The sequence below is a fragment of the Electrophorus electricus genome, chromosome 1 (genome assembly GCF_041902795.1).
Source record: "Electrophorus electricus isolate QZ-2024a chromosome 1, ASM4190279v1, whole genome shotgun sequence".
NCBI classification, from domain to species: Eukaryota; Metazoa; Chordata; class Actinopteri; order Gymnotiformes; family Gymnotidae; genus Electrophorus; species Electrophorus electricus.
This window is the reverse complement of record NC_137497.1, coordinates 29,501,195-29,528,863: the sequence shown is the minus strand read 5'-3', so window position 1 is coordinate 29,528,863 and position 27,669 is coordinate 29,501,195. Positions and strand designations below refer to the sequence as shown.

General features: G+C 41.0%; 2 protein-coding genes and 1 long non-coding RNA gene across 5 annotated transcripts; 2 read left to right on the top strand and 1 right to left on the bottom strand.

Moving 5' to 3' along the window:
* Positions 1-866: 866 nt before the first annotated feature.
* On the top strand, positions 867-11,485 carry LOC113576054 (lysosomal-associated transmembrane protein 4B). Its single transcript, XM_027007950.3, has 7 exons — positions 867-1,091; positions 4,253-4,364; positions 6,336-6,409; positions 6,578-6,700; positions 7,726-7,824; positions 8,246-8,344; positions 10,361-11,485. The coding sequence occupies exons 1-7, from the start codon at positions 999-1,001 to the stop codon at positions 10,433-10,435; spliced, it is 675 nt and encodes a 224-aa protein (XP_026863751.1). The 5' UTR covers positions 867-998; the 3' UTR covers positions 10,436-11,485.
* A 353-nt stretch (positions 11,486-11,838) lies between these two features.
* LOC113576034 (uncharacterized) lies at positions 11,839-25,461 on the top strand. Of its 3 annotated transcripts, none has more exons than XR_014123796.1 (13): positions 11,839-12,139; positions 12,445-12,584; positions 13,196-13,354; positions 13,502-14,074; positions 14,410-14,532; positions 15,184-15,306; positions 15,484-15,606; positions 17,148-17,270; positions 17,969-18,091; positions 19,674-19,796; positions 20,299-20,588; positions 23,342-23,500; positions 24,305-24,384. XR_014123796.1 is itself a non-coding variant. In XM_081714279.1 (13 exons), the coding sequence occupies exons 3-13, from the start codon at positions 13,231-13,233 to the stop codon at positions 25,119-25,121; spliced, it is 1,737 nt and encodes a 578-aa protein (XP_081570405.1). In that variant the 5' UTR covers positions 11,839-12,139; positions 12,445-12,584; positions 13,196-13,230; the 3' UTR covers positions 25,122-25,461. The 3 variants fall into 3 exon arrangements, 1 of the variants encoding a protein (XP_081570405.1); XM_081714279.1 differs by lacking the exon at positions 20,299-20,588 and adding an exon at positions 25,069-25,461 and having other exon boundaries at positions 24,302-24,391; XR_014123795.1 differs by having other exon boundaries at positions 11,895-12,139; positions 20,196-20,588.
* Positions 25,234-26,812, bottom strand: LOC113576035 (uncharacterized). The gene is made up of 3 exons (XR_003410460.3): positions 26,496-26,812; positions 26,326-26,383; positions 25,234-25,883 (listed from the first exon to the last, which is right to left on the bottom strand). It is a non-coding gene; the product is annotated as an uncharacterized LOC113576035 (long non-coding RNA).
* Positions 26,813-27,669: the final 857 nt, after the last annotated feature.

The following is a 27,669-nucleotide window of genomic DNA, read 5'->3' as shown; positions in this document are numbered from 1 at the left end:
CATTCTTGTAATGTATAGTTTGCTTACATTTGTGAGATGACTAGCAACACGTTAGAGTTTACGTTTCGACGCACCTCATGAAGCCATATCTGAACATACATTAAAGCTGAATAAGTTAAAAGTGTCTAAGGAATAGACATTAAAGCTACCAGGCCTAGGTGCTGTAATATGGCCTTGGTCTAATTTTAAAAACACTACCCACAGCGTGGATCGGAAACAATGTTTATGAGAAAAGTGATGGTTAAGAAGATGTTAGTTAACAATGGTGGTTTTCCTCAAGCACTCCAGAAGAGCGGGAGGGGTGTGCAATGGAAGATAAGAAGATAAGAGAGAGCACCACAGTTGGAAGATGGCACATTTCCAGGAGATAAGAATAAGGATAAAAGAAGACCCCAGACTTAAGTTTTTCGTTGTTCTCCAGGCGACTCCTTTGTTGTATAAATCGTAGGTGTCGATAAAGATCATCTACTAATTTTTATCTACGACACTGGACGCTGACTCTCTCTGCCTGCTGAGTGTTCTGAGTTTTTGCACGACAGGTTTATTAATGTACCTTGAAGTACTAAGAGACTCAGTGAAGACGTGAGTCTTCATTCTTCATTTGAAGATAGCCAGTGTCTCAGCTCAGTCCACCACCTGGGACAGTCGCGATGCATGTCTTCAAAAATGCTCGCAATTTGATGTATATATTTAAATGAGGTTACAGCTTAAATATGGTAGTATTTTAGTCTTCGATATCCTCGAAGCGAATGACATTTTTAGCGACTGAAGCGGCATTCTCGAATCAGCGCGTTACATCAATGACTCCGCCGATCCTGGTGGAATCCCATGTTGGTCACGTGGGACGTATGTCACCCTGTATTACCCACTGTCATTCGCAGTAATATCCTATCTTCAGAGGACCTTTCCTTCAGCATATAAACCTTGAAAGACTATTCTTTTACTCGCAGGCAGTTTTTCTTCGTCTCGAATAAAGGTGTATGTGAAAAGACTGAAAGATGATTTTTCCGTGGGAACGACTCCACTCGACTCGCTGTTGTCTCTGCTGTCATGTTCGAACCGGGACCATCATACTCGGAATCTGGTACATGGTAAGAGTTCTGCTCAGATACAACCAGATGGTCACCGTTTTTTTAAGTCTGTGCCAGGTTTGATGCATTTTAAGGATAACAGGACTAAGTACACTATGAACATAAAAATGTCATAAAATAGCTTAGAAGCCGAAATGTTTTACAGCCATGATTATGCATTTCAGGACAAAAAAAAAAAGTGTCCGAATTTTTAAGTCACATAATGGGATATCGCTTCAGATCCATCCAGAGCATAAGAATGAAAGAACAACCGACCACACGAAAAAAATGATATAGCTTATTTATGTTGTTTGTAGACAGTCACGACCTCTGCTTGGTTTCGCGTTATATTTTACGTTATTAATAATAACAGCGCAATACATTTATGGCTCCCGATTCCCAAATGCTAAATGTTATGTTATTTCTGACTTCGAATTAAAAGAGTTATTGACTGTCACACTAATACAGGTCCGTCATAAGCGCCCCACTTTACTTGTATAAATTAATGTTTTTTGCTGTTGTTGTTTAGTCACAACAGACTATGAGAAGAGCAGCGAGAACATAACACTACTCCTTTCATCCATTATTCACTGGCTTCCCTCAGTCTGTTTGCCTGATTCTCTGTGTAACAGGATCTGGCTGATTCTGTCTTGATTAGTCCAGTATTTTCCATTACATTCATTGTAACTCCTGCCAGATCATAATTTTACTTCATAAAGAGGAGTCTCTACAAACCCACTGTTTTCAAACATCACAATGGCATGAACTAGGGGTTATTTTGAGAACAGTTGATCTTATGTCGTTTTAACTTTCTGTCATAAATTATAGTTAATACCCATAGCCTGCAACAGTGATTTAGACTTTAATTAAATCTTAAAAGGTTTACATAAACAAAATTCTGATTGCCCTTGGTGTTTGACTGATATTCTTTACTCTATTGGTTGCTATATTACTAATGCATAATGCGTATTTCTTATATAGCTCCTGAAGTGTACAGACACTGTAACGTCCGTAGTCTCCACTAGTTCAGACATCAAGAGTTCCAATTACGTCTAAATCTGGTACAATTTCCCTGTCAAGTAAAGTGAAGAGACTTGAGTGGTTGAAGAAGGGAGAAGATTCCACCTTCCCACATCTCCGAATTTATTTGGATATGCTGGAGAAGGAAAATTTATTTTTGAAACACATTTCCTTTTCTCAGATTTCAACTCTGGTTTTGCTGAGGCAATAGGAAATGTAGTAGCCCATATAGTTATAGGCATTATATAGGCATGGAGACACAGGCTATTAGATCTACTGCTGAGAGCATCAGGATGTCCAGACTGTTCTGCCAGCTCCTGCGGCTTTAAAGATTAGTGACTTCTTTTAAAAGACTATCTCTATTAGTGTCACTCTGCTGAAGTCTCTTAAATAGGATAAGTGTGTGTGTGTGTGTGTGTGTGTGTGTGTGTGTGTGCTTGTGTAGATGAATCATGGCACACTACTCAAGGTGTTTCAGGTATTGGCGTGTGTACATCTGAGTTAGAACAGCTAGCTCATAGCCTGTTGATGGCTTCCACCAGGTTTCCATCAGGTAGAGTGTTGTGACTGTAAAGAAATGCACCTTAGCCCCTGATAATGAAGCTATTCTGTTCCTCCTGCTGGGACAACTTTGTCACTGCAGATAGCAATGCCAGCAGGAATGCTAGAGTAAATATAGATTATCTAAAATATTCCTCATAGTATCACAATATTGGAAGCATAAAAAAGAGAATAAAATATAATAGCAGGAATGTGCTTGAGTACTAAACTTTAAAATGTGTCCGCAGAATACTACTAATATTTTGGATTTATGTAGCACCTTTCACAAAACCCAATGAACTTTATATTGAACACGTTTGTCTATGAGTAGCCAGTGTAACCATTGAAGAATAGGAGTGATGTGCTCAGATTTCTTAGTGGGGACCAGAACTCTGTCTGTTGCATCTTGTACGCACTGAAGGAGGTGAAGAGATTTGAAGGGTAAATCATAAGAGAGTGAATTACAGTAATCTAATCAATAGGTAATGAATGCATGAAATAGTCTCAAAATCTTTAAGAGACAACATCTGGCGAAGGCAGACAATATTGCAATTTAATCTGTGGTTCAAAAGACAAACCAGGGGCAAAAAGGACATCGAGTTTACATGCCATGGAGGAGGGACTAACAGGAGTGTCACTGACAATCAGTGTAGGGTTGGAGAATGAGGAAATGATGGATTTGACACCTATAATCAAAAATTCAGTCTTACAGGTATTTAACTGTAGAAAGTTCATATGTAGCCAGGAATTAAGATCCCTGATACAAGAGGTCAGTGTGACATGTGGCAATTCCTCTGAAGGTTTAATGTTCATGTAAATTTGAGTGTCTTCAGCATAACAGTGAAATTTAAGGTTGTGACGACAGGTGATGTCACCAAGGGGCAGAAAGAAAGTTCGTATGTAGGCAAGAATTAAGATCCCTGACACAAGAAGTCAGTGTGACGTGGCATTTCCTCTGAAGGTTTAATGTTCACGTAAATTTGAGTGTCATCAGTATAACAGTGAAATTTAAGGTTGTGATGTCGGATGATGTCACCAAGGGGTAGAATATAGAGGATATAACGAAGGGGGCCAAGAACAGATCCTTGGGGAACACCATGATTAACAGGAGAATACCCTGATTAACAGGAAAAATGTCAGATTTATTCCTCTCTATACAGACAAATTGACATCTATCAGTAAGATATGATTTGAACCAGGAAAGATATTTGAAATTAAAAAATGAAATTAAAATATTATGATTAACTATGTCAAAGGCTGCAGTGAGGTCAAACAGTAGCAGAATAACAGCAGAACCAGAGTCAGAGTACAGAATAAGATCGTTAAGAGTATAGAGAAGAGCCATTTCAGCACAAGGGTAAGGTTGGAAACTCGATTGAACAGTCTCAAATAAGATTATAGAAATTTAGAAAATCGAGCAGCTGGGAGGTTCTAGTAAGTAGGACTCAACTGCTTAATTTAGGTATTTACAGTGTCAGCAGTTTATAAAGTGTTGGGACTGTGCTGTATATATTCACATCATTACATTGTCTGTACAGAGTATGTGTGTTTTTGACTAGGCTGTGCAATGCATTTGTCTGTATGACAGTATTGATGAAATGTCCTGTTATTTGTGTCTGTAGCTCATCAACTCTGTGGTCCTCCTCATCCTCCTCACTGCACTAAGTGACCCAAACCAGTATCACCTGACCAGCGCTGAGCTGGCCAATGATCTTGATGTCATGGACGATGCCAGTAAGACAATCTCATCAAAGCACAACTTCTAAACCATTCTCTGACCCGTTTGTGATGAATAAACAAGGCTCTTTTGAGGAAATAATGTGTTGGTGCCTGCCTACATTATTGCAACAATACCTGACTAATTGTAAATGATAGGCAGTCATAGAAAAACCTTTGGTGCCAATGAACTTGAACGTGGTAATCCTCGGTGGACAAGGTGCTTGAAGTGGGAGTGTTATAATTAAGTGCTTGTGTTACTGTGTGGGTCATATTGGGACAGATTGCAGAAGTTATATAAGCCTCATTGTGAATACAATTCAGCTCACTCAGCCCCCCTCGTTAATCTTAGTGTAAGTTAACTCAGTCTCAGAGTGCTGGATTTGGGATGAAACCCTCCGTGCATTGCGAGGAGTTTCCTCGTCTTGATGTCAGTGGCTTCTCTCGCCTCCTTAGGCCAGTTTATTATGCCAGCAGGGTATCTGATGACTAGCAGGGCACAGGAGTTGATAGCTTGGATCTTGTTTCTCCCATTCAGCTGACTGCGCAGGACTTGCCTCACTCTTTGTTGGTATTTGGCTGTAGCTGCTTTCCATGTGGCTCCTTCATGATTCCCATTTGCCTGTGGGATTCCAAGGTACTTTTAGCTGCCCTCAAGATCTGTTATATTACCTTCTGGAAGTGTGATCCCCTCTCTCTAGCCACCTTCCCTCTCCTTGTAACCATATTAGCACACTTATCCAATCGGAATGACATTCAGATGTCGTTACTGTATATTCTGGTGTGTTGAATTAGTGAGTTGATGGCACTTCTGGCATACAGCGTGATGTCATATATGTACAGGAGGTGGCTGATAGTTGCTCCATTACGTAGCTGGTATTCGTAGCCAATCTTGGTGATGATCTCACTGAGGGGGTTCAGGCCTATACAGAACAGCAGCGGGGACAGGGCATTTCCTTGTGTAACCATGATCTGTTAGGAGGCGGACATATACGCTGAGCAGAGCGTGATTTATTAGGGGAAAATCCATAATCAGAGTCATAGAACGGTCCAGGGTCAGTGAGCCAATATGGAGAGTCCAGGAATACACAGTAAACAAGAGACAAATAAGCACACAATAACAGAAGTGGTAAAAGCCTACAATAAGGAACACAACAGAAAACAAAATTACAGGCAACGTGAAAACACAGAGGCTAGATCGAACAGCTATGCAGAGCCAACACAAACAAGGCATGGGTTAACAATGACCGGCAAACAAACAGGGAATAAGACGAGGTTTAATTACATGTACTAATAAGAATTAACAAGACACAGGTTCTACAAATGATGGGTAGATAATGAAACACAGAAGTAAAACAGACATGAGACAGGGAAACCATGGAGATAGGACGCTATGGAGGATGAATCATGACACCTTGTTAAATCTTGCACTTAATGGTGACTCATGCTATTGACTTGAAGTTGGTCTATAGGGTCTAGAGCCTACCAAGTTATAAACTAAGTGAGGTACTAAGTGAGGCTTAGTTTATGGTTCTTAAACATATAAGACCTTATACAGGGCTTGTATGTTTAAGACCTGTTGTTCCACTTATGTGACATGAATCTGACACATAAACGAGGCTCCTTTTCCCAAAATCATCATAGTTTTAAGATCATCTTAAATAAGAGAGAGATTTCTTTCAGCCCCCAATGTTTTAGGGTTACAGCAACAGGGACTCTACTGAGTCTGATAGAAATCTTACATTCATGAACATTAGATGGTGCTGTTTGAGCTTAAAGAAAAAAAACTAATCTTAAAAAAATGTTCATTTTTAAAAAATAACATCAGTATGTTAAACAATAGCCTCAGTCTGCACAAATCAAGGACAGCAACAGCATTTTGTAAATATATGTAAAAATAACACTTGAATGAATGGGTACCACAAAAAAATGACTGTTTCTGAAAATCTAAATCGCTAATGTTAAAGGTAATTTTTCTTTTCTGTCTAGATATGTGCATTGCTTCTGCAATCTCTTTAGTCATGATAGTGATATGTGGCATGGCAACGTATGGAGCTTACAAGGTGAGGTTCACTACAGTTTTTCACAGGGAAATAAATTAAAATATAACATATAACAACATCAAAGTTTACCATGTGTAGCTAGTAGACATACTGTTGTGAAACTCTCCATATTAGAGTAGCTCATTATAAATTGTGTTTCTAATGTTCATGATATCTCTCCTTATTCAGCTACGTGCTACTTGGATCATTCCATTCTTTTCCTACCAAGTCTTTGATTTTGCTCTGAATTCCCTGGTGGCGGTGAGCATCGTGGTCTATCCCAACACCATCCAAGACTATCTGCAGCAGCTGGTGAGTGACAGGAGAATGGGAGAGGAAATTACCCCTACAGTTACTGTCAAATCAACACAACCATAAAGGATGGTCTACTGTACATATGTCACTAATCCTAATCCTAAATTTGGCCAACCAGGTTAAGCCACCATAGTTGGAAATGCCTGATTGACCTTAATGGGTATATCCAAAGAGTAAATGCATAAATGAACATTCCTTTTTTTCTTTTGGTGTAATTACATATGATTTAAAATGTATGAAAACATAAATACATAAACACAAATACACTCATGCAAGAATGCATACACACACACACACACACACACATACATAGATGTAGAGATTGTAGTTAAGTACACAATGATGTTTTGGACAGAGATCCTCCATTTGCTGTGCAAGCAAAGTGCTGCTGAATTAGTAGTAGGAGGAGCCAGTTTATATATGAAGAAGTATATGTTTAAACTACAACATTCATTGCATGCAGTTCTGTAGTTTTGAGAGTGTGGATCAGTTTTTTTCTTAGACTTTCCAAAAATGTATTGCTGCCATATCAACAACTGGCTGCAAACAGATATGTCATTGATGCAATGTCCATTAGTATTAAAATGCCTTGCCAAAAAACGATCAGCAAGCTTGGTTTCGCCAATGTAAAGTTGATCTCTTCCAAGTAATACAGTATATGGTATAATACAGTAAAACTGAAATAATGGATGAGGATTTGCTCTGTGTGTGTGTGTGTGTGTGTGTGTGTGTGTGTGTGTGTGTGTATATATATATATATGAGAGAGAGAGAGAGAGAGAGAGAGAGGACAAGGATGTAGTAAAGAAACAGCATGTTCCAGATAAAAGTCCTTCTTCATCAGTTGTACAAGCCAAACACAAATTCATATTAATTTAATTAATTTAGTGTTCATATCCACATCAGGAAGTGAATCTTATTATACCACAGCATAATATTGTTCGTCATTGTTTGTATGTGTAGTGCATTTTTGTTTAACACAGTTTGTTGGGATAAGTAATTAATGCATCCCCATCTGTCACAGCCTGGAAACTTCCCCTATAGAGAAGAGGTCATGTCCATGAACAATGAGTGTCTGGTCCTTATCGTCCTCCTCTTCATCACCTGCATCTTAGCTTTTAAGGTAACCAGTACAAACATTAGCTATTAACTATCTAGTCTTAGTTCATAACAGGTGTAGTTTTAAGACTTCTGGGAGTTTGTGTCTGTAGTAATTGGTTATGTTCCATTATGGATCTCTATTGACTCTGTTGGATCTCTATATGACATCCTTTTAAGTCATTGACAGAGTGCCACAGCGGTAGATTGTCACAGGTTCAGGATAAAATAAAATAAAAAACAGGAAAGAAGCAAAATGTAAAAAACAAATCTCATTTTTTAGAATGAAAAACATAACCTCAGTGTTGACTCCCTATTAACCATACAGATTCTGCTTTTATTGTATTATTATTTACTGTGGATGGGAATAACTACTATCACTAAATACTATGATGGTAGTTTCCTTCCTTGCTCAGTTATAATGTTGCTATATTATGTTTGTCCAGGCATATCTCACGCTGTGTGTTTGGAGCTGCTACAGGTATGTAAGCAGCAGAAGAGTTGCAGAGGTGCTTGTGTATGTCACCAACCCAAATGACACCACAGTGAGTTTGCCGCCTTCAATGGTCTCCGGCTGTGTCCTATGCCACATTTCGTTTGCAACGTTTTATGGTAGTTTTATGTGCCTTTTTATAATGTAAAACCAAAAACATATTCCCATACTGAATTCCACATTCCCAAGTATTCAGATTTGTTCTCTGTGCCTTCATCTTTTCCCAGCTATGATAATAAATTATGTGAATAAAGACTTACCTGGTTTTATGGAACTCAAAGTCCTGCCATCATTAGTGCCCTTCCCACCTAGCATAGTCCTTATATTTCTATACATGTCCACTCTTTTCCCCATCCTTTGTTTTCATCAGATCCCACCCTTTGCCTGCTAGGAGTAAGCTGTTTTACTCCAGCCTGGTCCATGCCATGCTTTATTCAACCACAGCCAGCTTGCCACTGTTGGGCTCCTGAGCAAGGCCCTTAACCCTCAATTGCTCAAGTTGTGTTCAGTCAGAATTGTAAATCGCTTTGGATAAAAGCGTCAGCTAAATGCCATAAATGTAAATGTAAGTGCCAAATTGCGTACAATTTACAAAGTCATACTCTCTGTAATATAGCAGCAAAGGCTTTGCTGCTATAATCACTTCCTTTCCCGTTTCAATGGAATGGAGGTTCCCAGCTTCGATTCTGTTTTTACCATTGGCAGATATGGTAAAGCAATCTCTGAAGCAAATGTTAAGCCTAATAGTGTGTAATATGGGTGAAAAAAAAGCTCACACAGCAGGTTATTCTCTCACAAGGAAGAAAGAAGATCAGCGCAAGAGTTCTGAATTTTTTTTTTACCAGCTAGCTCTCCCTATCAGCTTTTATACTCCAGGTTTCAATATTTATTTTGGGCATTTGGATAATGTTTTTTACCCATACTTATTAAAGAACATAGTGTGCACTGTTTGTTGTAGAGGTTCCATGTTCCTGTGTAAAGAAGAAGGAAACAGGAAACAGGAAAGTAGAGGTATAAGAAGAAAGATGTGGAGTGGAGAAAACCCCAGTGTTATAAAAGATATGAAATGAAAACAATAAATAAAAACCATTTTGTAAATTTAATAATCAACTAAAATGGACAAAAGTTCAATTAGATTCAAACAGGGCAAGACAGGAGAGGGGTCTGTGCTCCACGTGAGGAGGCGCTCACATCTGGCCCGCTGTACCACTAAACTCTTTCAGCGGGCGGGAGGAAGCAGGAAGTGGGCCGAGGCTATTGTGCACCCCTGCTAAAGCCATCAATGATCAAAGTTTCCAGGAGAGCTGGCTAGGACCATCGCTCCCTGTCCTGGCACTTCCATTAGGCCTGCAGCCTCTGGGCTCTCGCTCGTGTTTGTTATTGGTGGTGGTGTTGTGTGGTGGGTGAAATACTGCAGTAATGTGGCTCTGTTATGGACATCATCTACGGCAGAAAGCACAGCGGCAGTGCTTTCCATCAGCAGCTGATGTCAGTGTTACAGATGTAGAGAGAATTATATGCGGCCAGGACCCCGTGCTTTTGGAGTCATTTATACCACCGTGGATCTGGAGAAATGAGAAATATAGATATTGGGAAGCAGTGAGCAGTGCTTTATACACTATGCTATATGGTTTGGTTAAAATAAAAGACTCAGATCAGACTGATCTTAGAGCAGTGGTGCAGCATGCACCTACAGGACTTTTACAACCTCTCCCCAGACCTCATTTGTCTTCTAATTGTGGAGTGGAATCCTCGGCTGAGTTGATACTGTATTGGAAACTTCATTGGAGAGCCTGCAACCAGATACCACTGGTATCCACTACATGCAAGCCAGACTACTCCCACTACATAACGCTGATGATTAATCTTGAGTAAGGAAATGTACAGAAACATACTAGTCACTGGGAACAATGTTGTATACGGTGCCTCTTCATGCTGTTTTATGACACATTACAATACATTGCTCAAGGAGCTGGTTGATTTTTGATGTATTGTTTACTTGTTAATTAAATAGCTAAGTGTGTTATTTTTGCTCTGAATGTTTTTATACTTTTTTTTCTGTCGACAGGTCCTGCTGCCTCCATATGATGACGCAATTGCAATCCCTGTCAAGAAAACTCCACCTCCATTCATGCTGTCTTGAGTTAACTGCCTCTTATCTCTTAAAAGAACTGGCAATGATGGTGTGGCTTCATGTACCGCCCACCCCTACCCACCACCCCTTTTTCCTGAATCTAAAGAGTTCTGAATCTCTTTAGTCAGATAGTGAAAGTACACTTAACACTTAACATTTATTCTGATTGAGGAGAGAATATGGTAAATATAATATGCTCCCCGCCCCCAAAGTATTATTTTATCTAAATTTGCATGTACACGGTCTTATATATTGTAGAAATCAGAAAGGGAGAGTTATGGGGACCATAGCGGAGAAATTATAAACTGAGAAGAAACAAGACTAACCAAAGAAAGGAAAGCTAACAGTATACGGTAAATAAAACTAATAGTAACCGAGAAGGTATAAAACCAAGCCTATTCTAATGTATAAATCCACAAGAAATGACAATACCACTGCTAATGCTAATAACAAAAGAACAAGGGCGGGGCGGGGCAGCACCATGGCTGACCGTGTAGCGACAAGACTCCGCTCGTAGACTCTGTAAGAGTTGAGCTTTGATACCAGTCCTGTAACGATAAAGGGGAGCAAGCCACATGTGTTAATATTCAGGACAGAGGGAGCAGTGGATGTTCGCTGCGTGGCATTTACTCATAAATAACATTTGACATCAGTGACACATGAGGTCATATAATGACAATAACACAGATAGATACACAGGCTATATCAAACTAAACGGTTTTGTGCTTGTAATTAAACTGTACGCGTCTGCTGACAGCCCTCAACCCAACCGAATATATTGTTCTGTCATACAGCAGTGGAACTGCACATGGTTATTAACATTTTACTATTCAGTGTGCAGGCTGTTTAATTTTATTTCTATGGATGTCTCACTTCTCACTGCACTTACGAATGGACGTTTGTCTAGCGACAAGTAATTAACCCAAATGTTTTGTAGTGGACCGACGGAAATATTAAAATATTGAAGCATCATTCCGTGCTTATATATATTAAAGTGAACAGCGTGTACATTTAAGTGTGTTGCTAAATCTGTGAAATAAAATGTATGAATCTCATTTAGCTTAAGTCTCTTCTTGCTGAAATGTTTACATTCAATTTTGATGGGTCATACACTAGATTTATCAGTTATAAGTTTTTTTTTTGTTATTGCTAATTCTAATCTATTTCGTATATTTTTTTTTTTTTTTTTTTTGAATAACTTCCAGTGTTAGCTAGATGTTTGGCCGGCTATATACGGTAGCCGTAGCTAAACCCGATATCCCCAAAACAAAAGCCCACTGCTCCTAAAATACACACTGGAGTTATTAGTATTTTCCAGTCTGCTCAGTTTAATAGATAACGCATAAATCGTTTCGAAGTAGTAGCTAGCTAACCTACTTAGGCCTACTTCTTCAGGATAAAATTAACCATCTTACAGTCCGTCTTACAGTCTTTCGGGGCTCTAAGATCTCTCCATCTTTCAAAAGCATCGCCAGTATTTACTCGTGTTTTCCTACGTCTCTGATTATACAGCTTTTTAGAAAAATCTAACATTAACTCTGTTGATACAGTTCTCTTGCTTGCTTGCATGGTTGCAGCACACTGAATGCTGGCCAATTTGTTTCGTATCTGGCAATTTGTTTCGTATCTGGCAACCTGGGTGTCGAAACAGTACTGGGAAATGGGCAGTGGATGGAATCACAGACCAGTAGACTTGCAATATATATTGAAAAGGTGAACATACTGGCTGTAGCACAATTGTCGTAGAACAATGTATCATTTTATGATTTAGTACAGTAAATATATTGCATATTGTTCCTTGAAATTCATTTTTATAAGACCTCATTCTATAACTTGGGTACTGGCGGTCGATTACTACCTCATTGCTTTAAAATTGATCTCATAAGAGATGTTTATAACTGGTCAGGGGCGTTGTTCATTAAATTAGCAGCGTGCAATTCTGTCTATGGAAGTGAACGCTTTTCAAGTTATTTTAATAAATGTAACACAAATACTAAATTGCCCTTTACAATCCTTAGAAGCAAAAGTGACTGGTCGTGTGGGTGGAAGGAGAAACGGGCTGCGCAGAACATATGAATGCGTTCGTGTCATATTGTGTGAAGTTCTGGACGGTCAGCTTTACAAGCAGCTAAAAGACGTGGATTATCTTTAAATCCAGGTACGCGTCATTTTTCTGTACGTCATACCGATTAGCCCGATTCTTTCAGTCGATGCATGCCAACACCTGTCCTTCCACATGTTTATGAAAATCTCTGAATTGTCCTTCTATCATGAGAATACATGACCTTCTGCACAGACTGCTTAACGACACAGATCAGTAATAACGCGTATTTTATAGTGTTTACACTGTCAGATTGAGGTTAACCAACCAATATGGAATGCCCTTCCCGTTAAGGTTCACCCACTGACAATTAAGAAGTAACTTCTAAAAGTCCTGTAAAAGTTTTAGAGCAACTTAAAACAATGAGTTTGCCAAGTTCATGAAATTCACAGCAATTCATTTATGTTTAGAAAGTCCACGAGGTGAGATAATGGCTTTCTCATGTCATCTGTAATATATTACATTAGCCAGATAAAATACTCCTGTGCTTGATACAGTGTGTCTTCTTATTTCTTATTTCCTGCTACAAGCCTGGGTTCCAGCACAGGTCATTACTCTAGCCAAGGATTCTGTAAAAATGTGTGTGCATACATATGTGAGAGACAGAACGTAAGAGGCACAGTCAAAACACAGTGAACTGCATTCTCTGTTGACTTTTTTTCCTTCAGCTGTGTCTAACTGCCCATTTCACTGCACAACCAGAATGAGGACTGTTCTGCTCTCTCTTGTTTTCCTGCTGTGCGGCTGTGTACATTCTGCTGAGAACAAGCAACACATACATTTGTCTGGGAGACACACACGCACTTCAGTCAAGCCCCAACAGCCAGGTATCCCCTACATGCACATACACAGAAGAACCAGCTGCCCACTACAGACCCACACACTGTAGCCCGCATTGACTATGCCTTCCTATAGGAATTCCTCAGCAAGCGCTGTGTGGTGCCTTATTCAGCGCCATGGTTGTTCTTTTCCAGGCAGCCCCTGTAAGGGGAAGGCACTGGATTTCATCTTTGTGATTGACAGTTCCCGCAGTGTCCGGCCCCATGACTATGAGAAGGTGAAGCTCTTCATCAGGGACATGGTACAGTTCCTGGACGTAGGGGAGAACCGGACACGCGTGGGTCTGCTGCAGTATGGTAGCCTGGTGCAGAACGAGTTCTTCCTGAACGCATTTTACAGTAAGGAGGCTGTGCAGGAGGCGGTTGGCCAGATGGAGCACCTGGCGTCGGGCACCATGACGGGTCTGGCCCTACAGTTCCTCCGTGAGGAGGCTTTCTCAGCGGCTCACGGAGCGCGCTCAGTGGAGCTGGGGGTGCCACGTGTGGCCATGGTGGTGACGGATGGCCGGCCACAGGACAGCGTGGAGGAGGAGGCGGAGCTCACGCGGCAGGCCGGGATCGAGGTGTTCGCCGTGGGAGTGGGCCGAGTTTTCATGGCAACCCTGAGAGCTATTGGGAGTGAACCGCATTCTGAGCACGTGTTCCTTGTGGCTAATTTCAGTCAGATTGACACGCTTATCGCTCTGTTTAACTCCACACTGTGTACAGGTCAGTTAGATTACAGGGGTATTGAACTGGTTTTGCAACCACCATAAAATCATCCTTGTTCCCCAACCAAAGTATATAGCACCACTCTTATGTAGATTTCATCTTATTGAAGATACTTTCAAAATAATACCATGGTCCACTATGTCTGTATTTGCAATTTGTTTTGTATTTTATGTTATTTAATTATTTTTATATTTAAAAAAAAAATTACATTGGCGCTTTGGATTACAATGCAAACAGTAAAAACAAAGACAAAGAAAAAGGAGATAATTCTCCACCTATAATTAACATAACTTTCATATGATGTCACTTGGTTTTTGGATGCATGTGTATAGATGTTGACCAGTGTTTGGTGGTGGATCATCAGTGTGAGCATGTGTGTGTAAGCACTCGTGTGTCATATGCCTGCCACTGCCCTAGTGGTTTTATCTTGCAGCCTGATGGGAAGTCCTGCCGTGGTGAGTCGACTCCTCTCAGCCCCTTTAGTCCACACACACACACACACACACACACACAGACAGACGGATGACTCATCCCTTGTTTAATTCTCTCACTTTAACGTCTCTCAGGCAGCAGTGTCATGTGATCTCATTTCCAGCCATACATGTGAGATCTCTGCTCTCAGCTTCTAGAAACAGAGGCACACACACGCAAATGTTGGAACATTTGAATAACTTTCTGACCCCATTTTTGAATTTCTCCCAGATGCATGCACTTTTAAATATATGTTGCTATATTTTTGAAGCAAAAGCAGCATATGTTTATCATGAGGTGTGATGTAAATCTCAGAGCTGAGCGAGGGTGCACTCTTACAGGCAGCTGTGTCTTATCACTTAGGCCACCATACACTATCACCAACCTACATGCACTCTCCCATCATGCATGCTCACGAACCCATCTGCACCTTTACAACCAATTTTACGGCCCATCATGCACTGCCGTGATCCGGCGTGCTCTCTTGCTCTCTCATTGGCCAATTTTTTGTAGTACCCTTGCTGTGCATTAGCACTCTTATGCAGCATCATAAATAAAGACAGATCAACATTTGCATGGACTGTGTAGAACAAGAGCGTCAACATGTGAACATGTAATTCTGGATCCGTTTGCAGCTGAAGACCCATGCGCCCTGATGGATCACAACTGCCATCACAACTGTCTTAATGTGGGAGAGTCGTATGAATGTCGATGCAGACCAGGCTTTGAGCTAGAGGAGGATGGAAAGACCTGTCACAGTGCCCACCACTCTCTCTCTCTGTCTCTCTCTCTCTCTCTCTCTCTCTCTCATTCTCTTTCTCTTGTCTATTATCTCACTCTCCTTGACAGAATCACCAAGAAGATACATTAATGTCACAGTTGATTCTTTTGGCAATGTCTGTGACTGTGCGTGTGTTTTTGTGCTATGCTGTTAGAGATCGATTTTTGTGATCTGGGGGATCATGGCTGTGAACATGACTGTGTGAGCACCCCAGATTCTTACATGTGCAGATGCAAGGAAGGATTCATACTCCGCACAGATGCCAAGAGCTGCAGCAGTGAGTGTAATCTATTTCTGCAAATAATAATAGCTAATGCTACACACACACACACACACACACACAACAGTAGTAGTTGATAGAAACTACTGCATACACCTCTGTGCACTCATGCTTTGTAATATCTGTAGTCTCTTACTACAGATTCTGATATTGTTCCTGAACAAGAAGCAAACCAAATATAGCCCTTGTTCTTCACAATTTAGCAGGCAAGCAGATTTAGATGCCAAAATGTGCAAAATAAATATAAAATAATGAGCATACCGCTTTCATTTTCTACTTTTTGAAGCAAAAGAAAAAGAAACAATTTAATTGAAGAATGATTAATAAAACTGAATGTCTTGAAGTCTATAGGCTATTTCACTGCTGATGGTTGTGCATGTTTTATTATATGTATTTACATATGTACATATCTGCAAATGTTATGTGCTTCCCAAGAAAATTATGTTCAAAGATATTTATCAGGGCAGTAAAAAGGTCTGTAAATTCTTCCACACTTCTTTGAATTTGGCTGCTTTTTGTTCTCTTCCTGGGCCAAGTGATCCCACACAAGTGATCCCACACAGCTCTACCTTACACACAGCTCTCGTGTTTCAATATGTCTGAAGTCATCATCATGCTGAAATATCTGGGTACCATCCCAGTAGATATCAAGCAATTTCACAAGGTTTTTATTTTTCCTATTCCCAGGACTGCACTCTTCTGGACTGAAACTGATGTCATTATTGCTGTCTGTTGGAGCCACTGCACCAGTAGAGAGATCATAGACTGAAGTGCCCCTATCACCACTGGCACAAACTTGGTCTTAGCCTTCCACATTCTCTCTATTTCCTCTTTCAATTCCTGGTATTTCTTCAACTTGTCATCTAAAGGAAGGAATATGTCTCCATGATTTGGGATTGCCACTTCTATTACAACTACTGTTTTCTGCATCTAAACTATGATCATAATATCTGGTTAATTGACCATTATGTGCTTATGTCTCCAGATCTGAAGGTCCTTCAGGATCTTAGCCTTGTTGTTTGCCACCACTTTTTGTGGTTCCTCCCATTTGAACTTGGGGGTGTCCAGTTCGTAAGACTTGCATATGTTCCTGTATAGGATCTCTATGAGTTGGTTGTGTCTCTCAGTGTGTACTTTCCCTACCACCATCTTGCATCTTGCTACTATTGCTGGATTGTTTCAGAGGCTCCTTTGCTGAAATCTGCATCTTGGCTCTTGTCTGGAGTGGTGTGATGCTCACGTGCTTCAATAGACCGAGTGGTTTGTGCTTGTTCTTGTGCTGCCATGATTAGTGCCATTCTGCCTTTTTCAGCCATTGGTAAGATTGGCTTTTTTGAAACACCGCTGCTATTTTTTGGTGGTATGTTACATGGAGAGGCTTATCCTGTCACAGTACCTACTATTTTATATGATGCCTGCTTATTTTCCTATGTGTTTTATTACATGCATATATGCTAAGCCTCACTGTAAACAACCATCAGCCAAACACCTTTTTTTTTTCTTTGTTTGTCCTCTGATAATACCTCTGTGCTCTACAGAGATGGACTTCTGTGCAGTAAGAGACCATGGTTGTGAACACAAGTGTGTGAACACTGAAGACTCGTTCGTGTGTCGCTGCAGAAGAGGCTTCACCTTGAGACCAGATGGTAAAACATGCAAGAGTGAGTCACACGAAATGACCAGTCACCTATAATAGTAATTTTTCCAAGGCGTTTAACGTTGTTGTGTAACGAGGACGGCACAGAAGACGCAGGAGGCGAGCTTTCGGGAAAGTAGCTTTTATTGTCCATGACAATAAGAAGAGCAAAAAAAGGAAAAGAAAATACACAAAGAAGTCAGCGTTTCCGTAGTGCTCGGTAATCGCGCTGAAGTCTGATAATGCGCAGCACTGACTTCAGGTACCTGTGGGCTTAAATAAAGGGGAAGATAAGGAACAGGTGTGTTCGGTTAGTAATCGGGTGATTGTGAGCGGAGCAGGTGTGTAGTGCAGTCCTGAGCAGGAGTGGGCGTGTCCCTCCTGCTGGACGACTGGCCTACCGTGACATGTTGTGAATTTAACTGCAGTTTGATGTGATGTGGACTATCTGACAAAATAATATACTCAAAATCTTTTAATCTCCTTATGCTTCTCATTATTTTTTTATTTGGTCTATATATCACCTGAAATATATAGCAGCATTTCAGTAGCATGCTTTTTCTTAAACTACTGCAAGTGTAACATTGTGAGATGTTACACAAACAATTTAAAATAATCTAAAATGTACTAGTAACATGACACTGGCATTAAGAGATGTGAGAAATAAGAACATATATAAAAGCATAATGAGAACGCTGGATAATGAGTAATATCTTTGGGTAGGAGTGGATCTCTGCGCAGTGGGAGACCATGGCTGTGAACACGAGTGTGTGAACACTGAAGACTCGTTCATGTGTCGCTGTAGAAGAGGCTTCACCTTGAAGCCAGATGGTAAAACTTGTCAGAGTGAGTCACACAAAATGACTTAAGTCAATCTATTGTTTGTGCTTTGGACCTCAATGAGTATTTCTAGCAGCGCAACCACTTGGTAGCAAATTACAGCCAAAGCAGAAGAAAGTACCGAAACATTTAATTTTACAGATATAACCTGAAGCTCTGCATCTCTCCCAACTGCTAACCAGAGCCATGCAGCAGTGTTCTTTACAGCAGCTCAGTCCCTTTACCGAAGGCTATTTCTTGCGACACCAAAGGCTTTTTGTCTGTCCCTCTCTCTCTCCCCCTCACACTCCCCCTATTCACTCTGTATTATGCGCTAAAAGACATTAAAAATTCTAGAAATGTTGCAGGCTAAAAATTACCTTGTAGGTGTATCCTCTATATGTAGACATAGTCTCATCAAAGCCCAAGCTCTCAACATAAATGCAAAGTCATCGAAGCAGTTTGCTCTGCTCATTTCAGAGCGCTTAAAAGCTCACTGGTTGAACACTCTGGTGTTTTCTAAACCTCTTTTAGGCAGATGTTGTATGACACTGATGCATTCTGAACCTCCTTAAGCCCAGATGTTGTGTGATGAGTTTGCTTATGTTTGATGCAGATTTGTAATGGGCTGTGATATCATTGCTACTTCAGTGGTTATTTATCTCTGATCAGAGAGGGAGATGCTTGCATCTGTTTATGAGTTAAGAATGATAAGTACAGCCACACCTTTATTTCCTATTTATTATAGTTTTTTGTACAGTGCAGTCTATAGCTATTTGGAGAGTGCTGCAGTTACTGTTGTTTTAAATTTGTTGTTTTAACTGTTGTTTTGTACTCCAACACAAATGAATTGCAATTGAAATGAAAAAATGACTGAAGTTCAAGTCTAGTATGTCAACTAATTCAAGGGTAATTACATCTACCTTGGGAGAGTCACATATGAATTACAGCATTATTCATACACAATCTCTCCATTACATACAACTAGGTCTGTGTTACATCAGTTTTCATTTCTTGTTTGTCTTGTTGGATTTTTGCCTTTTTTAAAAAGGATATACACAAGCACGCTCATAGGGCTTCAGGTTGTGTAACTGACAGCAAACCCATTTCACTTTTTGGCTTTGATAATAAAAAAAGCATTGTGCTTTGTTCTTACAGGCTGCATTATATATAGTATATATGTTTTATAATTTACAGCTACAGCATTTAGCAGACACTTTTATCCAAACTGACTTACAATTGTAACTGAGTACAACTTGAACAATTGAGGGTTAAGGGCCTTGCTCAGGGGCCCAAGAGTGACAACTTGGCAGTGGTGGTGCTTGGACTGGCAGCCTTGAACAAGCTACCTCTGCCTCAGGCAGTCTGTCACCCATTGGCCTTTAGATCACTGTTGAGAGATTCAGTCAGTATTTCTGTCAGTCAGTAAGAAGCGTGTATATATGTGTTAGTTATTTACTGTAGCTCCATATGGTTTCTTTATCTGTGCTTATTTAAGCCATATCTGAAACATCAAGTAAGTAGGTGTGTGTGTGTGTGTGTGTGTGTGTGTGTGTGTGTGTGTGTGTGTGTGTGTGTGTGTGTGTAAATCTTTCATCCATAATTTCAGGTATGGATATATGCCAGACCGTAGATCATGGCTGTGATCATCAGTGTATCAGTGAGCCTGGCTCATATGTGTGTGTGTGTGTCGATGGCTACACTCTCGCAGACGATGGCAAGACCTGCAAAAGTAAAATGCATTGTCTCCAGTTTCTCACATCTTGCACTGTTCCCAGAGGCATATACTATGCATGAGCTGGTAGAAAGCTTCCCTTCAGCGTTTATATCTCCCTGGTGCACTGGATCGAAAGTGTACAAGTTAATGCAGTCATTTTAATTAAATAACTAATTTAGATTTACATACAGAGACTAGTGCTTGTCACTAAGTAGTTTTTCAATGAGTTATTCACTTCCGTCAAGCATGTTAAAGTCTAATTTATTTTGTTGTAGTAAAGAGTACTGAAAGAACATAGTATGGCACTGTAAATTTTTACTTCATTTGAACTGATCACTGATAAGCCTGAAATTTAACTGCATCCTGAAATTAACTGAGCCTTGATTCATTTCGCACTCTTCTCTGCTTTGTCAGAGCCTAACTGTGTAGGCGGGGCTATGGATCTAATGTTTGTGATTGATGGCTCCAGAAGCGTGGGTGTGGATAACTTTGAGTTGGTGAAGCAGTTTGTGATCAGCCTGGTAGGGGCAATCCCAAGGAGTACGTGAGCTGGGCTCCTGCAGTTCTCCACTACCATGCAAAGTGAGTTCACCCTGGGCCAGCACAGCAGTCTGAAGGAGGTGCAGAGGGCTATAGCAGCCACCCGCTACATGGGGCGAGGCTCCAGGACTGGTTCCGCCCTGCAGCACCTGGTCCAGCACAGCTTCCACCAGAGCCGGATAGGGGTCTCCCGCACTGCAGTGTTCCTCACAGATGGACGCTCACAGGATGATGTTTCTAAATGGGCCTCCCTGGCCAAATCAACTGGTACTCCTTATTACATTTATTAATGTTTCCTTTCTAGTGTAGTCAGTATTCAGGTGTATAATCTACTAGTAATTCAGGTCAATGTCAAAGTTAATTTTATTGTCAGAGTATACTGAACATAGCTGAATGAAATTGCATTCCTCCATGCCCTGATGAGCATCTGCATAACATGGAATTTAGACACATTGTGACACAGTAACACAGCATAGGTATACACATAAACAGTATACACAACTTTTTTTAAGTATAAACAAATTAAAAGTAGATTTCAGGAAATATTCAAATTGTACATGTGTATATATACATGCACACTGTTATACATAACAGTTTGTGGGGGTTTGATTTGTGGGAGGTATTGCGTAGAGAATAACAGTGGGAACTGTTGAGTGACATACTTATATGTGTGACAGAGTTCAATATCTCTACTGGGCAGAGATACGACTGTTCAGTGAGTTTGACAGTTGAATTGGTGGACTGGTATACTTGTGTTCAGGGAGAGTTGAGTATCCTGATGGCTTGTGGGATGAAGCACTTGCTGAGTCTTGTCGTCCTACACCTCACACTGCGGTAGCGTTTGCTGGAAGGTAGCAGGCTAAGCAGACTATGAGCAGGATGTGTTGTGTCTCTGATTATTTTTGCGGCTCTGCAGTGTTGTCTGTACAGTGAGTGGGGGGGGGGGAGTAATGGTTTTCTTTGCTGTCCTCATTTTTATTTAGAGAGATTTTTAATCAGCAACGCTGCAGCTGCCATGCCAGACAGGAATGCTTCTGGTCAGTATTCTCTCTATCACACCTCTGTAAAATATTTTTAGGATTGCAGGAGGTAGGTTGGCTCTTCTCATCCTCTGCAGGAAGTGGAGGCACTGCTGTGTTTTTGGAGTGGAGATGGCATGAGTGTTCCAGAGCAGATCATCCGTGATATGTGCTCCGGGAACTCGGTGCTGCTCGCCTGCTGCACTGGGTTGCCTTGTATTGTGAGTGGAATGTGTTTCTTCCTGAAGTCAACTAGGATTTCTTTTGTTGACATTCAGCAACATGTTGTCATGCTTGGCACCATGTCATGAGTTGGTTCACCACTGTTGTGTTGTCACCATATTTTATGCGGTTCGTGTTGGACTTTGCTTCACAGTCATCAGAGTGCACAGTAAGAGGCTTGAGACACAGCCCTGTCCTTGTGTTGATGGGCCTTGATGTGTTTGTTCTGACTTGTACAGACTGTTCTTGTGAGGAAGTTCAATGTCCTGTTACAAACTGAAGTTTTGATGCCTAGTGAGTTGTTTCTTCACTCGGTGCTGAGGCATGACTGTATTAAAGATAGAACTGTCTATAAAATGTCTGTAAAAAGCAACCATACATAACTGTCTTTGTTTTCTAGGTGAGCCAGGCTCATCTGTGGAGCGGTTTGGTTGGCATGTGTATTGGAGCTTGTCAGGTGTTGCAGGAAGTTTGGATGTTATGTGGTCTTTTACCACCCTTTCAAAACACTTCATCAAGATAGGGGGTAGTGCTATAGGGCGATAGTTGTTGAGTGATGTTGCTGGCAATTTCTTCTGCAAAGGTGTGATTGTGGTGGTCTTAAGCACTTTGGAACTATGGCTTGTCGCAGAGAGGTGTTTTATATATCTCTGAGAACTTCTGGCAGTTGATCCACACATTCCCTGAGTGCTTGCCCTGATATGTTGCATGGACTTGTTGCTCTCTGTGGGTTGACTCTTGAAGGGTCTTCTAGACATCATCCGGATCACTGGTGTAGTGACTTGCCTTCGGGGTTATAGGGAGTTCTTGCTGCTTTGGTGACATTCTTCTTAAATCTAATGAAGTATGAATTGAGTTTGTTGAGAAATTCAATGCTGTCGTCACATCGTGATGTGTGGGGTTTGTAGTCCGTAATGGCCTGAATTCCTTTCCATAAGCATTTGGTTCTGTTTTCTGTCCGTATGCTCATTTAGCTGCTCTCACACTACGATTCAGGCTCGCTACCGCAGACCAGTCTTTGTCTCTTGACTTGAAAGCATCATTCCATGCTTTCATCTTCAAATGGACCTCCCTAGTTAGCCAGCATTTTTGGTTTGCGCACGTGATGATGTTCTTTATGATGGTCACATCATCTACATACTTTGATATGAATCCTGTAACAGTCTCCACATATTCCTCTGTGTAGATCGGACACGGCTGCCTCCTTGAAAATATTCCCAGTCTGTACATCTGAAGAGTGCTGACTCTTTTAGAGTTCTGACGCCGCTCCATCTGGCCAGGACCTTATCTGCTTTACTGTGGGCTTGCTCCTAGTAAACAGTGGCCTGTATGCTAGGGTCAACAAGCTGGAGAGATGGTCCGAATCTCCGAAGGTTGCATTGGGGAACTGTTTCATATGCCTGCTTGATGTCTGTGTAGACCTGCAGACCAGGTTTGCATTTTGTATCGTGCTGACGGATTGGTAGAGTGTAGACAAGGCATCCACTTTGTTGGCATCTTGTGAATTGTCTTGGCTGGTAGAATGCTTAACATAGTACTGTAAGGAGCTCTATGTTTTCCGAGCTTGAGACAGTCTCATATAGTGCACTGCACCTGTCTGATAGCCCATATGCAGGGACCTAGTGTAGTGCCACAGTGTAGCTAAGGCTAGTATGTTAATATTCCTAACGGAAAATCTCACATTCAACTTGGTATGCCAAAAAGTGGTCTGTATAGCACACACTGAATATCCAAGTTATTGCATGAGCTTTCACTTACAGTCACTCTGCCTGTCTCTAGGCATACGTATCTATGCTGTAGGTGTGGCGAAGGCATTGGAAGAGGAGCTCAGAATAATGGCCTCACCGCCAGAGGAAAAGCACCTGTACTATGCACAGGACTTCCAACACATGGAGCAGATTGCTGAGAAACTGAAGAGCCAGTTTGAGTCATGCGAAGGTACAAGAGCAGCCTGTGCCCTGCTACACCTGGACTCCCGGAGCCAGAAACCATCAGCTCACTGGGTGAAAGTGGGGTAGAGTTCAGGTGTAAAAAAACTGAATGAGCTGAACGCTGTCTGTGTTGTTTCTATTGGTGCTGCCTTGAACAACAGAGACTCTACACTACACTACACTCTTGAGACCCACTGTAGCCAGGCACTCCTTTGCCGTCTTATAGTGTGCTTCTGGACATCATATACTACTGAACTTGTGGTTCATGATGGAAGTTGTCCATTTCACCATTTAGTGCAGGTGTGTCAACCTCAGCACTTGGGGGGGGGGGGGGGTTCCTGCACACCCAACTGCTGAATTCATAGCTACTGAGATGAATAAATCAGATGATCAGAAACACTGAACTCTGCAGTGTTGTGGCCTTCCAAGATTGGACACCAAAGATCTCCTGCTTGTCCAGGAAGATGGTGGTGTTTGTGTGCTCCCTGCTGGCTCTGAGCAGAATTAATTCAGTAATAAATGACACTCATCACATTAGTCAGCAGAAATACACAAAACAGATGTCATGTTTTCTTGTTAGAGTACAGAGATGAAACTCTTGTAATCACTGCTCAAATGATTGATATATGTCTTGGTATACGAAATGCAGTCCAAACCAAAATTGAAAAGACTTCACGTGATGGCTGTTTAGACCTAAATGTCGACATGTATAAGATATGGGGAAAAGAGTGTCACTTTACATATAAATGTGTATAAAGACATTTTGCTCTTTGCTCTCTGCATTAATGTTCTTCCACTTCTCATTTAGTAGAGCCACCTGGGGACCAGTGTAGCTGTGAGATGTTGAAATCATTCCAGAGTCACACATCTGAAGCTCTGAAGAAAGTCACAGAAAAACATATCCTCAATTTCACATACACCGTGCACACACTCCGTATTTGGTATGTGGACATTCAGGCAATTTTTATTGGTTTGGCTATGTATCTCCACACTGAATTTTATTTTGAAAGAGTTTAATGTTAAGGTGCAAACTCTTGGCTATAATTTGAAGGAATTTACCTCCATATTGTACAGGTATAAATAAAACTAGCTTGCTTTCTATAGAAGCAGCATGAACTGTACTAGCCACATAAGCCAAACCGCTTGTGGGAGTAGAGGTGGAATTACAGGCCTGTCTAAAATGGCTGCTGATTCTTATTCAGTTTGCTCAATATTGATGTGAATATCTTCAAATTAAAGCTGGCAGAACATCCAGACATTAGGGGTGATGGATGGAAGTCCTGTAGGGGCACAGCATTGCAGAACTTTGTGTTTTCCCAGAATACTTGTGACTTTTTTTTGCTCTTTGCCATATTTCGCCTTGCCATATTTGAGTGGATAATTTACCATTTGTTCTGCTAGATCTGATACATCAAATAAAGCAATTTAGGGTATTGGCAATTAGTCCCATCAGACATGTTTAAGTAGGGAAAACATGAAACTGCATTGCTGTGTCCCTGAGCTAAATGTTATCGCTATAATATACATCAAAGAATTTTTTCATCTTGCTGAATATGGTTTCCTTAATCAGAACACTAGAAGCTGTGGAAAAGAGGATTGAAGTACTAGAAACCCAAAAGCGCAAGTGAAACCCAGGTTGTCCTATTTCACCTGGATACAGAATGCTGTGCAGTATTCTATCAAACCATTTTATTCAATAAAAACTAATGGAGTACTGAATTAAGCCAAGGATTGAAAAAGTAAAGTGTAAAATTCTGGATCCTTTAATACATCAATGTTTTTAATATTTTTGTTAATAAAGACACACAGTATTTAACATTCGTCAAAAGGTTACTTAAGTTTTTGAAGTGCTGATGGCAAGTCCTACATAGACAAAGATCAGAATAATACAATATCAAACTAATTTAATTTTATATTAATCATGTCTGAAATTGCAAACATTGGAACCTTAGAATATTTTTCATTATATATCAAAAGAAGGTACTACATTTCAGAAGATAAAAATGTTTTCACTAGCAACTTTGCAATGAGCACCAAATAAATCCCCAACTAAACCAAAGTAATAATTTCATGGGACCACCATATATACTAATGACAAATCATATATGTGTATTTTATAAATGTACTTTCATTGATGGAGACATTGTACAAAGCATATGGACAGATGCAATTCTCTCTTCACTGACTGCATTAAATGTACTATAGAAACCCCAAGTCAGAATCTGGTTGCTCCTTCATCCCTCAAGGCTCCCTTGCTTAGTGGCTCCATTTCTCAGGGGCTCAGAGCTGATCAGCAGTTCCCATCTGAGGGTGTGCACCACACATCTCAGTTCAGCAAGTCTGAGTGCATGCATTTCTGTCCAGTCAGTCATACTCCTACTGCCAGTCACCTGTAGGAAGAAAAATATTTAAACATTGAGGCCTCCTAAGACAGCAAAAATATACCTAAAGAGATGCGGTGCTGTAAGTGCCAGACAGAGCACTAGTAGAGTGAGCACAATGTAATTCTGGTCAGACAAGCTAAGCGCCAAGATAGTGCAGAGCCTCCCAATTCCGACAGTTACTTAATCTTACTGTCTGTGCCAAAATCAGGCCGGAACTAGGGGATCCTACGAATTAGGAGTCTTAATATAGCTAGCAGTGCAGGCAGAGCGAAGAGGAGGCGCGTTGGCCTGATCTCGTGTCTCTTGCTAGCATATTACTCTGGCGAATGTCCAGCCCTGCTCAGACCACACACTGGTCCAACAGGTGAGAAAGATTCGCCCTGGAAAAGGCCTGATATAAGGAACCGCCATGCTAGATACAGTATGAGAGTAAATGCATCACACTTACAATGATCTATGATAGCAGGAGTACACACACTGTACACGTCTAATGCCTCAGCCAGCACCTGAAAAACATACAATCTTACATTAAAACGAGTAAAGTGTCCTGCCTGTAAAGTTCACAGTAAGTTACCGTCTCTCGCATGCCCTACAAGTCAGCCGTGAACCCGCGGGTACCTGAACAGAGCAGCTGGCATGGATCAGCTTGGTCTTGCGTCGGCCTGCATCACAGCATGTTAGCCATTTCCCGTTTTCGTTTTTATGGACTCCATATAGGTTTTTGCATAACACAGCATAGTCGCACTGTAAATTCGTCGATACTCAGACTTAAAAAATAAATAAATAAATATAAGTACAGACGGCAAGTATCGAAGTACGGCGAAAGATACTCAATTATATCGAAGCTGTTAGATAACGTGTAAGTTAGCGCTGCCAACTACCAGAGACATAAGTCTCTACTAGTCCACGTGGTATGCGTAGACAGGAAGAAGGTGTCCCGAGAGCAGGCGGATCACACACACGCAACTTCCTATGTGAGTTCTGTCGGGATGGCGGTAAGTGTAAGCAAGTGTAGAACGTTTCTTCCCCTAAACGAACAAATCTGAAACTGACATTTAACTATAGATATCTACTGATATAATTATGGATTTATATCTAGTTCTGAATCAACAGAGCCCATTCAAATGTTGAGAGAGACACCACAGCTCAGTCCCACTTTAAAAGTGATGTGTTAAAAGCAGGAAAGATGAGCAAGCATAAGGATCTCAGCCACTTTGACAAGAACCAAGTTGTGATGGCTAGATGACTGGGTCAGGGCGTCTGCAAAATGGCAAGTAGGTCTTGTAGTGTGTTCCCAGTATGCAGTGGACAGTATCTACCAGAAGTGGTCCAAGGAAGATCAAATGGTGAACCGGCGACATGGTTACAGGCACCCTAAGGCTTACTGATGCTCATGGAGGCCACACCTCCCAACTTACAGGACCTGCTACTAATGTCTGGATGCCAAATACCACAGGATGTCTTCAGAGGTCATGTGGAGCCTCACATGGTCAGATCTGTTGTGGCAGCACAAGGGGAACCTACTAATATTAGGCAGGTGGTGATATTGTTACGGCTGATCGGTGTATAGCATATGGGGAGACTTCATCAGGGTGAGTCAGGGTGAATTTAGGCAATGCTGTTTTGGTAACTACTGTAATTATACTCCCTATTTTATCTCTAGTGCACAATGTCTGATTAAAACTAAATTATTTCATGTGACCCATGGTTGTTTGGGCTGTACCATAGAAATCATATAGCTTTCGATTTAACAGAGGGAATAGCAATGCTATTCTGAGACCTGCCAGTTTTT